This window comes from Rhipicephalus sanguineus, chromosome 4 (genome assembly GCF_013339695.2).
Source record: "Rhipicephalus sanguineus isolate Rsan-2018 chromosome 4, BIME_Rsan_1.4, whole genome shotgun sequence".
Lineage (NCBI taxonomy): Eukaryota > Metazoa > Arthropoda > Arachnida > Ixodida > Ixodidae > Rhipicephalus > Rhipicephalus sanguineus.
In genome coordinates, this window is record NC_051179.1 from 150,010,394 (window position 1) to 150,024,699 (window position 14,306).

At 45.9% G+C, this 14,306-nt stretch overlaps 1 protein-coding gene across 1 annotated transcript; it reads left to right on the forward strand.

Annotated features, from left to right (window-relative positions):
* The first annotated feature begins 1,834 nt into the window (after nt 1-1,834).
* LOC119390801 (carboxypeptidase Q) lies at nt 1,835-14,006 on the forward strand. The gene is made up of 5 exons (XM_037658497.2): nt 1,835-1,964; nt 3,556-4,084; nt 7,874-8,123; nt 9,816-9,919; nt 13,433-14,006. Exons 2-5 carry the CDS (start codon nt 3,584-3,586, stop codon nt 14,003-14,005), a joined length of 1,428 nt encoding a protein of 475 aa, XP_037514425.1. The 5' UTR covers nt 1,835-1,964; nt 3,556-3,583; the 3' UTR covers nt 14,006.
* Nucleotides 14,007-14,306: the final 300 nt, after the last annotated feature.

Consider the following 14,306-nt stretch of genomic DNA (forward strand, 5'->3'; position numbering starts at 1 on the left):
TAGATCGATTAATTGCGCTCTGAGAACTCTAATGTAGTTAATTTCGCCATCACAGATTTATTGAAAGAGGATAAAATCAAGTTCAAAGTTTCATTTTTAAAAATCGCGTCGAAATCTCCCCGCGTGACGTCACGCATTCCAAAGTCTATTTAACGTATTTTGGCGCCATTGGTTCAACAAAATTAAGCCAAACTTGGTGTGTTAAGTCTATGTCCCCCTCAGAGGACAATGTACTTCATTTTTACCGATTAGGAACTACATAGTCCCTAGTAGGCGCCGTCAAAACATGTGACGTCACGGCGAATGGTGCGGAAACTTCAAAGGTGGCGTCGCCACCCAGATTTTGTTTTTGCGCGTTTTATAGCTTACTAAGCGTTTTCTCGCCGCAAGCGTGGTGTTTTTAATATCGTAAAAGAGTGCTTCACTGATATGGGATCCGAAAGCGGCTACCCATTACAAAGAAATCAGCCGTAATTGATAATTATCGTAATAAGCCCCAACACCCGTACGTCTTGCCCTCTTCCACCCCGAGACGTACTCGCCGGCCTGCCGCTTATGTGGCAGCCCCAACGCCAATTATGATCATATCTTTTTCTCATGTCCGGCACACTTGCCCCCTGCGTCTTGGCACTTAGGAAGTCCGCAGCAGTGGGAGGCTGCTTTGTTCAGCACCAGGCCGGATCTCCAACTTCGGCTGGTGACTTGGGCGGAGGACGTCGCGGCTAGGCACGGCCTGGACGCCACAACCGGCAGCCTGAAGGCCGCCCACAAGGCTGGTTTTTTTTTAATGTATTTTTTTTACCTTTTGGCCTTCTCAAAAATAAAGTTTTTCACCACCACCACCAGCAGCAAAGTGGGCCACTTTGCAGATGCCATTATTGCCTCACAGATGTGTAGTGGGTAGTCGGCTACCTCTCCTGATAATGAATATTGAGTAGTGGGCACTTCGTAACGGTACTTACAATGCGCCCTGGGGGCCTGTACACCAGCGTGTGTCATCCGTAGTGACGTTGCTTTTCTCGCGGCATGGTTTAGGTTTCCACCCAGAAGCCAGCCATGGCAAGTGAATTAGAAGGCGATGGGAACGGGGCCCGATAACGCTATCGCGTTCCACTCTTATAGGTCAAACTTATGCGCCCTACTAATTTTTAACGTAAAAGGGGATGTAACACCCAAGTTGATCGAGACACATATATAATGACATTTCGTGCTAGATAGATAGATAGATAGATAGATAGATAGATAGATAGATAGATAGATAGATAGATAGATAGATAGATAGATAGATAGATAGATAGATAGATAGATAGATAGATAGATAGATAGATAGATAGATAGATAGATAGCAATGTGCTCTTCACTCGACTCTTCGGTCCTCCAAGGGATCTTTATTTAGAACGACCCACCATCGTGTTTTGTGGCCTCTCTCGGAACGCTCCTATGATGCCTTTTAATAGTCGGCCACTCTTTCGGAATTGTAATACGACTTACTCTATGAGCCAGATGCACCAATTGGTCACCTCCGTTAATTGCGAAGGCGTTCGCAACTGTCACAGCTTTCCGCAGATCTCAAGCTGTGTTGGGAGGAACGGTCGTTCTTCTACTTTTTCTATTTTTCAAAATTCTTGTTAAGTATTTGCTTTCGCGCAGCACCTCCCGGCGGTATCGAGGAATCGGCCTTGGAAGAAACCTGGCAGAAAAAGTTGGCGCGTGACTCGAATAAGGTGCTACGTGGTGCGTGCTCAAGGCACGCACCACGTGAGCACGAGAAAGAAGCAGCAGAAAGCAGTGCGGGCACTTTGCTCTGAAGAAAAACGAAGTAGTTCCCGCTTAAGTGCGTACCGAGTCAGAAGTGCACCTGTGTTACTCTCGGCTGCCGCCGTTCAAGTTCCATCTCTGTTAGTGCGTCCCTTCGATGCCGTGTCCACTTCGTTACTAAAAGCCTCAACAATGCAAGCTCTAAAGTAGGTGATATATATCTTCTTTTTTTCACGTCGCTTTCGTTGCTTTGATTTTGCTACGACTTAATCTGTGAACGTTCACTAGGCATATTAAACAGCGAGAGCTTCCTTATTTTAGGTATGTTGCAGTGTGGGATGCTTTTTAGCTGCTACTTCTCTAAGTCTATGCAGCATGCAGGCATTGAAGTTTTGTTTTATCGTAGTAATACCCCCTACTGCAGTTCTTATCAGAGTCGAAGTTGCACGCAAACTGACAATCGCCGTTGGGGCTTTTCGGGAATAACATATCGGTGTCTTCGCGAAAACACTTTCAGTTATCGCGAAAATGTTTGCAATAGTAACATGCCTTATACCGCAGAAATTATTGTGATCAAACCTAGCTAATGACGTGACAAGAGTTCGTTAATTATGCCTGCAAAATGTCGTGGCACTTCGGTTGACTTGTATGCCTTCAGCAATCGGCACCTTGGTTTTTCTGCCCTACGAGGATTCTAAAAAAAAAGTTAGTTGGTTCCTTGCCATCCGCGTAGGCTAGGTTTATCATGTCATTTACTAAATAAATACATCAATAAACAACTTCACACTCGCGATGTAAATTTATCTGACTTGTACGGTTTCTTCTTAGCCTAAACTTTTAGTCTGAAATTGTCTGTTTGTGTATATCTGTCTATTCCAAATCTCTAATGCAATGCTTAAGTTGTGATGAAGTGTAGTTCTCGTGCAACAGGCTGATGTGAATAAGATGTATGCAAATGCATGACGTTCTGTGTAGGGTACCAAGTAAGGTTTTGCATTTAGGGTTTTTTTTTATTTCTATATTAAAAAATATGGGAAGGTAGGCTACGTTAGAGCAGTCTGGCCAGGAAACCAGACGAAAATTGTCCGGTTTCCTACCTATATCTAGCACTTTAGGCGGGACCTAATTAAGAGTGTAGTGCAGGGTAGTGGCAGCAGTTACCACACACAGGCGGCGCCCGTGCCGTATTGACGTGCGCCCAACTGACCCGAGCGACAACTCAAGCCCAAAGAATGCTGCTGTGCCTTAGGGCTTGGCTGCCACACAAGTGTGATAAATATAGCCCCTTCAGTCCAGCGCAGTTGTTAAAGTGGCCTGCCCCCTCACCGTTACGAGTGCAGTTATAAATAATGAACATGGTGGTATATGAAATGACGATCCGTTATCCAAAGAATGCACAGAATGTAAACGCGGACGCAGCAGAACATAAATCAATTCGTCGTGTTTATTGTTCGGTATGCACACCTGGACAATGAAGTCAGCATTAATTTCAATCATGTAGGCTCCATTAATCCACGCAAGTCTCAACTCAGTGTAAAGGCCTTCGTTTTATCGAGATGACGGTACCCCTCCCCCCCCTCCCTTCCATGAGTACCCCTATCTCTATTGCCCTCTGTGGCCTACGTGCAGGGTACTTGTCTAGTATTTTGTGAGTACCCCAGCTCTGTACTCTTAGTCTAAAACATGCAGGCACATAAATTGTAAGTGTTGTATCATGGTTCCTCTATGGTCCAATTATATTCCGATTCAGCCATTTATAATCAATACATTGATGCAATGGTTTGTGTTTGTTTTCAGGTGAACAGAATTATCATAGGCGGACGCAATGAGCTGGTCCTACTGTTTCCTCTGCGGTCTCATCGTGTTCCATGCGGCTGTGACAACGCGATCCGAAGACCAATATGCGTGCGACAGCGACACCTTACTTCCTCGTAGGGTGGTGCGAGAGATCCGAAGTTACGAGCCAACCGTAGACAAGATCATTGACACCGTAGTGTACGGTGACGAACAAAATGTGACGTACGATGAACTGGCCAAGTTCGTCGATACGTTCGGCGCGAGGCCATCGGGCAGTAAGAGCTTGGAAGACTCAATCGACTACATGTTCGACATGCTTCGCGGCCAGGGACTAGACTTCGTGCATACGGAGAACGCGAGCGTGGTCAACTGGCAGAGGGGTCACGAGGAAGCGTGGATTACGCAACCGAGGCTGAAGCGAATGGACATTCTCGGCTTGGGAAACAGTGTGTCCACGCCGGAAGGTGGAATCACGGCGCCTGTGCTGGTCGTTGGGTGCTTTGAAGAACTCGAGGAGAAATCGAGCAAGGTAAGTGCACACGTTTAACTACGTCGATGGATGTAGCTCATAAAAAGTATTTTCAATCGAGGGCCTCAGCTTCGTACTGCATTTGCAAGCGTTTTGAAACATGTCTTCTTTTTTGTTTAGAAAGAAATAGAGGTATTTTGGGTGTTTTCCAATTATTATGGCTTAAGACGCTGTCTACAGCCTTGCACTAAACACGGTTGAACACTCATACAATGTTAACTTTATTGTTCTTCCTTGAAATTATATAAATATTTGACACTTAGGAACAAAACCGTTAGACCACTGTAGACATCTTTCGGGTAAGTAGGCCCGATAGCCACCCTATAGAGGCAGGGTATTTAAAAAAAATACAAGCACGAAATCTTGAAAATATACTTGTTGAAAGCATCTACAGCCCATGCCATCAAAGTGCAAGGCCTAGGCTGACACCACAACCCCACAAAATGCGCGCGACTGATGGCTTTTGAATGTGAAAAAACCTTGAATTACATCCCTAGAAATCACTCGCCCCATGAAGCCATTTTGCCATAGCAACTCTGCTAGACATACGGTTACTACAGACTCTACAGGAAAAGCTCCCCATAGGGTATTAGAATCTCCGACCACAAGGGCGCCGACATTGCCGCCATTGCACTACCGTGCGAGCCTTACGAGCCCTCGAGATGCGTGCTAGACTTCAAAGTAGGATTGAGTTTTCATCGGAAATAATGGTGTGATCACGTGCAGTAGAGTTCTAAGTACATGTGAATGGAAAGCAGAGACGACGACGCATTGTGACTCACAAGTCAGTCACCAAGACGTGCCATCGGCGGCGATCTCCAACTCATTTGGATATGGTGGCGCCATCTAGCAAACGTACCTGCAAACGCATCTTCGTGGCAACCAGCCCTGCGCACAGTAAATTGCCTAACTAGCCTTCAACCTTTCCTATGAAGCTTCTACATAACCATTAAAATCTGTCCGCACGTTTCTCATTTGTCAGAATGCCCGTGTTTGATTGATATCACTAGTAATGCTAGCGTTGAATAGCAATAATTTTAGCCGATCTGTAATTAATTGCAAAGGCAACAATGACAATCGTAGTGTAATGACGGTATTCTTGCGGTCGCCGCTCTTTCGGCCCAGCTTTTCCTCTAGAGTCTGTACTAACTGTATGCTGCCAGATCCTGGTGGCTTTACCAGGTGGCACGGATTTTTGCCAATTCCAGATATGAGCGTACGCTAAGCACTTTACTACAAGTTGTACGCCAAATTGGCCACCATGTAAACTTCCGGCATGGGCGCTTAAGCACGGTGGTTTCAGTTTGTAGATTATGTGCACACAAACTTTGCGAGTTTTTCAGTTTGAAAACAATACACTAGCCCCAATATTTATGAACGAAAGAAACAAATCTTGATTAAGTTAAGGACAATTATTTTTGTGAACGCCAAACGCGAATGGTTTCGCTGTACGTTATATATTAAAGCACTTTGGTAAACACACGACGAAGCTTGAGTTTGTGCGCGTATTGTGTGGCTTTGGAAGATACAGTGATTAAACGATTGACATGACGGCTAATATAAATTCAATCGATTTGTATAATAACAGCCATCGAAATAGGCGAGTAATCGTGAAAATAAAATGCCTTGTAGTTCGGGAATTGTTAGTGCCTAAACCTCAACTAATTACGAAGCACGCCTTAGCCTGGAGCTCCAGTTGTGTGTTGCCCAATGCGCGACGAACTAGCCTCTTTAATTTCAATCCCAAAAACAAAGATACTTACGCCGCCGCCTCTAAGACCAAACCTTCGACCTCGCGCTTGGCAACGAAAAACCATATATCCACAAAGTTACTGTGCTACCTCATGATAATTAGTCTTAAATAGCTACTCAAAAGATGCTGATAGCGCCTTGAAGCCTGCCATCGAAGGTGATCATTAACAGCACCAGACAGGAAAAGAACGGTAGCCACTAATAGTTATACCGCAATGAATCAATTTCATCTAGGAAACTAAGGACGATCTGTCGAATAATCATTTGGTAGACACGCGTAAGTGTCCCCACCACACGCGATTCACTGTCGGATGCGTATGAAACGCGCCCGACAGAAAAGCGGAAACGGTCCTGTTCTCGTTTGTTCTCGTTCTTTGCCCCATTCGTGAGCGCTGCACGAACTTCATCGTGAACACTAACCAACTATCTCAGCTTACCATCTTTATCCGTAGGAAGCGACTGGAATCGCGGCTCGTTAAATGAGCCGTGCAATAAGCTACGAAGCTATCATATTGACCTTTACGAAAATGAATTTTTTTATTCGCTTGTCTGTGGCAAGAATATACAATGGAAATCAAGGCGCATTTTTGAGAAGGATAGGTATTTTTTAGTTGACAAAAATTTGTTCCGGTCGAGAAATGAACTCGGCATCAACGCCCTTCCAAGTGTGCCCGCGCCATCATTCCAGCAAACGGGAGACTAACAAATCAAATCACCCCTGGTTTCTTCCTGGTATAAACAGGTAACGTGGGTGACAATTTTTCCCTTTAATGATTCATATTAATTCACCTTGCATGCTCCCGGGGAATAGATATGCCGTAATTACTGGAGTCTCTTTTCTGGTGATAACTTCTCTTTTTTTGAAATCCGTGAAGTATATGCGAAGCGATCGTTCCAACTGTGCGCTTTCTTTCACCTTGCGTGTCAATGAGCGCGCGGGAAACTACACAGGGGCGGGATAGAGAACGCAATTTTATTGTCGCTAGTCTTTATGGAGGTAGGTGATCCGCCAGGCATAGCCTGGTGGCCACCTTCTCTGCCCTCTGTATGGCTTGGAGATTGACTCCAGGGCTGGTGGAGGTCAAAGCCTCCTCCCACCCCTCAGGCGAGGTAGTAGCCAAGAGATCGGGACAGAGGGGTCTTCCCCGCAGTGTTAGAGAATATGATTAAGGGTGGCTATTGACTCAGAATGCGAGCAACGCGTGTCAATCATGTCGCGATATATACGCGTACGTGTATAAATGTATGGTCATGGGAATGAATAGAAAAGAGGCGAGAAGCCATTGAAATGTTAATTTGCCAGTCCTCATGGTGTTGAGCATTTCCACTTACCTTTCCTTTAACCGTGTTTGCCGCTTCTACTCGTTGAGAGGTTCAAGCACACGACCTCCAATATCTTTCACCGACTCACCCCTTGTGTAATCAGCCAATACCTGTCGCTCCCACTTGCTACGTGGTTTGGTCTGATCACCTCCTACTTTGTGGCGACAGTAAGCTATTTTTGCCCGTTTTTGAAATAATTTTGCAAATTTTCTGCAGCATGCAGTGCCATAATCGCTGACTCGTTGGTTCGCACGAGCTTTGCCTACGTACGTATCTGCAACGTTTAATGGAATCATTCAAGAGGTGCAGAGCCTTGTTTGTTAGAGGAAATCGTTTCATGCTTGTCAAAGGATGTGGCATAAGTCTCCACGTGAGACGTGTTCCTTTGAAGGCACGGCGGCTTGCGCTTTTCAACAATGCGGTGTCCTGTTTGGTTAAAAGTGACAGCGACTCTAGTATTACATCTACCAATCTGGTCAGGAGATCATCGAAAGACGGGCTTTGAGTCTTTGATTAGGGTCGAGTCCTCTTAGTGTCTATTTTGCAAAGGTAAATTTTATAGTTTTCGTGTTTATTCTGGTGTCATCGATGGATAACAAAGAAGTTCAGTTAAATTTACGACATGTAGTTAGCGTCAACGCGAGAGCACAGAATCTAAGCCACGCGTGTTGTAAATCCTGTTCATGCATTTCACGTCTTCCGCTCTCGTTGCAGGCAAAGGGCAAGATCGTCGTGTTCAACCAGGAGTTCGTCACCTACGCGAAGACGTTGAAGTACCGAGTGCAGGGGGCGTCGGCAGCAGCGAAGGCAGGCGCCGTGGCCGCACTCGTGCGCTCCCTGACGCCCATGTCGATCAACAGCCCTCACACGGGCTACATGACGTATGACGAAAACACCACCCGGATACCTACAGCTGCCATCACAGTTGAAGACGCCGAACTCCTGGCTCGACTGCAGGAACGAGGTGAACGCATTGTGTAAATCGGAGCGGCGAATACTGCGAATATTCCTCTTGTAAAGCAGTGTCGAGTGACGCTACTTTACAATCGCACGACTTCCGGTGACACCGCGTGTATAAAGAGCGCGAGTTAGGCTTATCTACCACGAGCCCCTTAAGCTCACATCGATGGTTTCCTGTGGCGTCCTGGATGCAGAGTAGCCGTTCGTGGTTGCTTTCCATACTGGCTACTTTACGAGCCAGTCTGGCTACGAAAATTCCAGGTTGCCTTCATGGCCACTTTCTGGCCACTTGTAACTTCTATTTTGGCGCATCTGATATCCATAACTCTTATTACATGCAGATATATGCGTTATTTTTAGACGCTTCTATTTCGACAGCCGATGCACGGGCATGTCCGCCCCCTTCAATAAGCTGGTGCGCATCGAGGTGCCGCAACGCAACGCCGTGTGGAGCGCCTGCCAATACTGAGTGACGAAGTCGCGTTCATGTTGACAAACGCGTGGTTAGCATGCTGCTTATGCTGCTCTCCATTGATGCTAATGCTGAGCGCCAGCTTATAAGGCTGGCGCACAACATTTGTTCTGGTGCGAACTTAAAAAAGGAACAGAGCCACGCAGCAAAATGAAGATGCTTTGTTTATCTTCAACCAGATTTCACTAGCCGAAGCTGGACTGGTATCTTGGTAAGTCCAATAACGAAGTTCGGTTTGCGGCTTTAAGGAAACCTGGTTCAACGTTTGCTGACCCTCTGAGTTGTTGGCTAGAATGTCTCAAGTTTACTCTGTATCTAGCAAGAACTCTATTTTACATAAATATACGCAGGCGCACTGAACTTATTCTAATCTATTCATTTATATGCAATTTATTTGTGGCTTGATGACAAATTGAACACAAGCAAGATGGAAGAAAACGCAGTATTATTGCTACTTTTTGTTCATCATAATAATATGACGCTGTCTTCATAATACCGCTTCTTTTCTATTTGGCGATAAATTTGGCGAAAAATCAAGTGGCATGGCTACTTTGGCTACTTCAGCCTTGATGTCTTGGTGCTTTTCAAATCTCTCTAACGGGAACCCTGCCAGGATGCTATCTAACCATGTGATGCTTGAGTGGACTCGCTGTATGTTATTTCCCACAATTGCTAGAGCACCTTCGCAACATTGAAAGCTTTTGGCTCCTGGCTTTTGCTTTATAAGGATATTCGCCATTGGTTTCTTTTATGGTGGGGATAATTATTTGGTCGGCAGTCAAAGAAACTCTCAAAACTCTTCGCCGGCAGTATGACTAAAAAAATTGCTTTTTTTCTTTGATGCTTGCACGAGGTCTACGAATCGCGCCAAATCATTGCCGCGAGAAATGCCGGGCCTTTCACTAGGCTATCTTTAATCCTGGGGTTGACCCTCTTGAATCTCATTGTGTTTTCGTAAACTAAATGAATGCTGTACCAGAGGACGTCACGTATGATAATGACGTGGAAGTTAACGTCCGAGCGCAGAACAAGAATTAATTTCGCGAGAAAATGTAATGATGATTAACGAATGAATATTGAACCCCTGACGTGCACCACCCCTCCCCTAGAAGGACCTTATTTTGAAACGCATGAGACTGCTAATATATATGCTATACCTTTTCCAGTGTTGACATTAGTGTCCTACAGTAAAGTTTCACTTGGCCCGCATTGTATTTCTATTAGGAAGCGAGCCAGTGGTGAAGCTGGTAATGGGAGCCAAGTCTCTGCCGCCTGCAGTCTCTCGGAACACAATTGCGGAACTTCGTGGTAACAGCAAGCCGCAAGAGGTAATACAAACTATAGTCGGTTGCTCAATCATTCTTGATGCTCAACTCACGTAGACCACTGCGTCGTTCGATCGTCTTTTGATGTCAACGCAAAGTGAACTATACCCACTTTAAACATTGATTTCAGTATGAAAACCGCTCATGTGTATCAGTCGAAATGGTCTAATGCAACGGAAATGTTCTAATGCAGCTGGGAAGAGTAAGTATTCCGCATCGTACTCACGTCTTGCGGGTCAGTGAGGACGGTTTGTGAAGCCTCTCAGTCTACCACTACAATGTTGCATCGTTGTTTTTTACCCTTGCACACACGTGGGAAGGTGAGCTGTATTCGGCCAGGCTGCCCTGATGCATAGTTAATGAGCTTCAAGAGCCATTTTTTTCCTAAACACGCACACACTGCTTGAAAAAGACATTAGGACTACATAGCCACAAAAGGGCATAACGAAACTAACTATAGGTGACCCGACCAATGTGTACCAATCTAAAAGTTTTATTTATTTATTTATTTATTTATGTAGCTCTTGATTTCAGACAAAGTTTCAGTCTAGGATACAAAGGAAAAAGAGAGATGTGCTCTGTCTGACGGGAACCTAGCATCCGAATGTACACTCAGAGCATAGACAACAGCAATAACATTAGACATTGTTAATAACATATACACACGCAGTTTCACACAAGGTGAACCAAATGCATAGTTTTACAATAATAAAGAAAAGTCACGAAACAACAAACAACGAAACCTAAGGAACCTATGACTACCGCCTACACAACTTGCTAATCTTGGGGACAGGAGAGAAGGTAAGTTCAGGCATTTTTTTAAAGAGTACAAGGACAGTGATTTCTGTATAATTTATATGTCTGTTGAGGATATGTGGAATTAAGTATCTTAGCGTTTGGGTTTCATAGGTGGTTCGTACAAGCGTACTTCTGTAATGGTCGTGCCTTAAGTTATAAAGCGCGTTCCTACTGGATTGCAGTTCAACATATTTAGAAGGATTGAGCTTGATTTCCTTATAAAAAATGGGATAGAAAATTCAACTCATAAGTGATTGAATTTCAGAACAGAATGTTCTAGAAAGTACAAGCCTGTGTGGTGGTTGTATGAAAGGTTTTCGACATATCGTATCGCCTTTTTCTGCAATGTGATCAACCTCACAAGATTATTTTGGGTTGTCGATACCCAAATCGAAATACAGTCGTGAAGATGACAATGAATTAAGGTGTAATATAACTGTCATGTTAACAATTTGGGAACAAGGTTTCCAAGTTTGTGGAATACACCGAGGAACCTTGACATGTTGGCATGCATTTTATTGATACGCTGGGACCAATCCATGTGCTCTTCAAAAAAGACACCTAAAAACTTGTAGAAAAGACAATTGTGTGTGTTCACACACAATTTCATTAAGGACACCACTATGCTCGTGATAAGGTAATCTAATTCTGTAAGTATAAATTCCCAGCCAAGACTACTGTCGGAGGCGGCACACTTGATCGTGAAGTGGACGCAAGATAGCCTACCGTTGGCAAGTGTCGCCGTAGTCTTATTTCTGTAGAAAAATGAAGCTTCCGGACGCGCAAGTGCCCAGTGTAAAACACCCCAGACGGGTAGTCCTGACTTAAAGGGGCCTGGAACACTTATTGAGCATGGTCAGAAAACGCTGCCGATCTGTAGTCCCCTGAGATCATGTTGGCCAAATATTATAGCACAGCACGTGACCTGCAATTTAGAAAAATTTTCAAAGTCATCGAGAAGTCACTGGCTCTTCTGTCGACCAAATAATAATAATGATAATAACAAATAATCTAATATTACCGCGTCATAAACGCAAAGTGCACTGCCACTGGCTGATTTGGGCATCGTGAGCTGCATAGTTCCCGCGGCCGCCAAGGGATGCCGCGATGTGCCAGCGCTGCACGCTCACGATCACACTGAACGTAAGCCGCGCGTTCGAAGAAAAAAATAAAACAAAAGAAACTTTGACCATCTCCCCGAAGGGAACCCTGATGGGATGCGAAGCAGCAGCGGTGCGCATGGCGTTGACCCGGTTGAAAAGGGCGTCGACGCGGGTGCTGGAAGAACGGTTTGAAGCGAAACTCGGTGTAGCGTCGGTCGAGGGTGACGCTACCGCGTCTTCCGGCGTCCTCTCCACCGCAGATAAACGAGCCGAAAGAGTGTTTCCACTCGACGTGCGGTCGAGCGTTGCGGGCGGTGGAGAGGGTGAAGCGAGAGAGAAGTGACACGTTCAGAGGTGTTGCGAGCGGGTGGAGCAGCCGGCAGCTCCGGGCGCTGCGGCGAGCATACTGCGGGTGAGGGAGAGAGTGGCGTCAGCGCGCACCTGCGTGGGAAGCGTGCGGGGGGAGCGTGACGTCACCGCCCAGCTGTGGCGTGACCTACTTGGCAACGCTCCAACACCTACGGCGAGGGGAACGCGTTGCGGCGCATTCGTACGGACGCACGTAACGTACGGCGTTACACACGTGAGTCAAAGAGCTGCTTTACATCTAAAAGTGCTCAAGGTCACGACGCGGCCTCACGAAAGGATGTCGCTTCTTGCCCTTTTGTCATCATCACCCCTGCGTAGCTTTCAGCGCGCTCGCTGGCACGAAAGGTGGGAGAAAGCGCTTAAAACTTGCGACAAATCCCTGTTACACCGCTCGTAATTCACGGATTCTAAACACTTTTGCGGCAGTTGACTCGTGAGGCGATAAACTCCTTTAATTAAGTCACTCGATGATTACTGCGAAAAGTGTTGCAGGACCCCTTCAATCAAATAGATAATCTACTTTGTGCAGGAAAACTCCTTCGTGTATGCGAGGCCAATCTCTATTGAGCTGGACATGGCCACTGTCCAAGCACTTTCTTGTCACATGCACGCACAGCCTCCTAAAAGGAAGTCATTAAAATTAAAATGGAACTGACCCCTCCACGCATATTATTTTCTTGCTTTCATGTGGAGCGCACAATGCCAAACCGGAAATGCACTGCAAACAAAATCATGAGATAAGAGAGAAAAAAGCAGGCAATGCTGACCACATGAATATCACGCTCGCATTTAGCTCTAGAACAGGGATCATTATAATATTTGGGGTTTAACATCCCAAAACCACGGTATGTTTATGATTTAGCAAGGTGGTGTTTCGGCTAGTTGGATAACAGTTCAAATGACTATGAGAGACGCCCTAGTGGAGGGCTCCGGAAATTTCGACCACCTGAGGTTCTTTAACGTGCACCTAAATCTAAGTACACGGGCCTCACTCCAGAACATAAAAGAGCGCGGGAAGGTGTCCTGACCAATTCCACGTAGCGATCACATTCGAGATGCGCGCATCAACCACCGGTCACTCGCTACATTATTTACAGTTATACCAAGATTACTGTAGATATAATGTGTAGTATTTTGAAAGTTTAATGACACCAACTCTCTCATGTCATCCATCTTCTTCTTCTGCCTGATACAAGTGGGACGCGCCAAATATTGTACAAGGGCGACAAACTTTTGTGTCGTGCAGGTGGTTCTTCTTTCTGGTCACTTGGATTCCTGGGACGTTGGTCAAGGCGCCTTGGACGACGGCGCGGGCGCCTTCATTTCGTGGAGAGCCCTGGCTGTACTGAGCCGGCTGGGCCTCAGGCCTCGTCGCACGCTACGAAGCGTCCTTTGGACGGGAGAAGAGTTGCATACCGCAGGCGCCCTGGAGTACTTTCGCCGGCACTTCACGCATGAGCGGGACCTTATGAGCCTCGTCATGGAATCGGACTCCGGGACGTTCCGTCCACTGGGCCTCTCTTTTTCGGGCTCTAACGAGCAGGCTCGTTGCATCGTGGCCGAAGTACTCCGCTTGTTCACTCGCATCAACGCGACGCGCCTTACACTAGGAGCTTCGGCGCCAGACCTTTCGTCTTGGATCAAAGAAGGTGTCCCCGGTGCTTCGCTGAGCACAGCCAACGAGAAGTATTTCATATTCCACCACACCGAAGGGGACACGATGAGCGTGCTCGACCGCCACGAACTTGATCTGTGCACGGCCCTCTGGGCAGCTGCTTCGTATGTTTTCGCTGACCTGAGCATGCGCCTCCCACGGTGAAAGCGTCGTGTGAAGCATTCCTTCACATAGGCGATGTAATATATTTAGAATTTACACTGAGTGGTTCAATAAGTGCTCGATGTTTGACTCAGCAATCATTACATTATACCTTTACATAGTTAAGTGTCTGTGTTAAATAAGTTATCTCTTTTAATTGTGACACTTGTAAGAATACAATGTGCGCAGACGTGCGCAGTGTTCTGTATAAGCAGGGGCCAAGTTTCACCACAGCGCCCTTCCCACCTCCTCCAGCCTTTCGGTCAATTCTTAAAAAAAAAAGAAAAGCTTCGCAACGAATGCG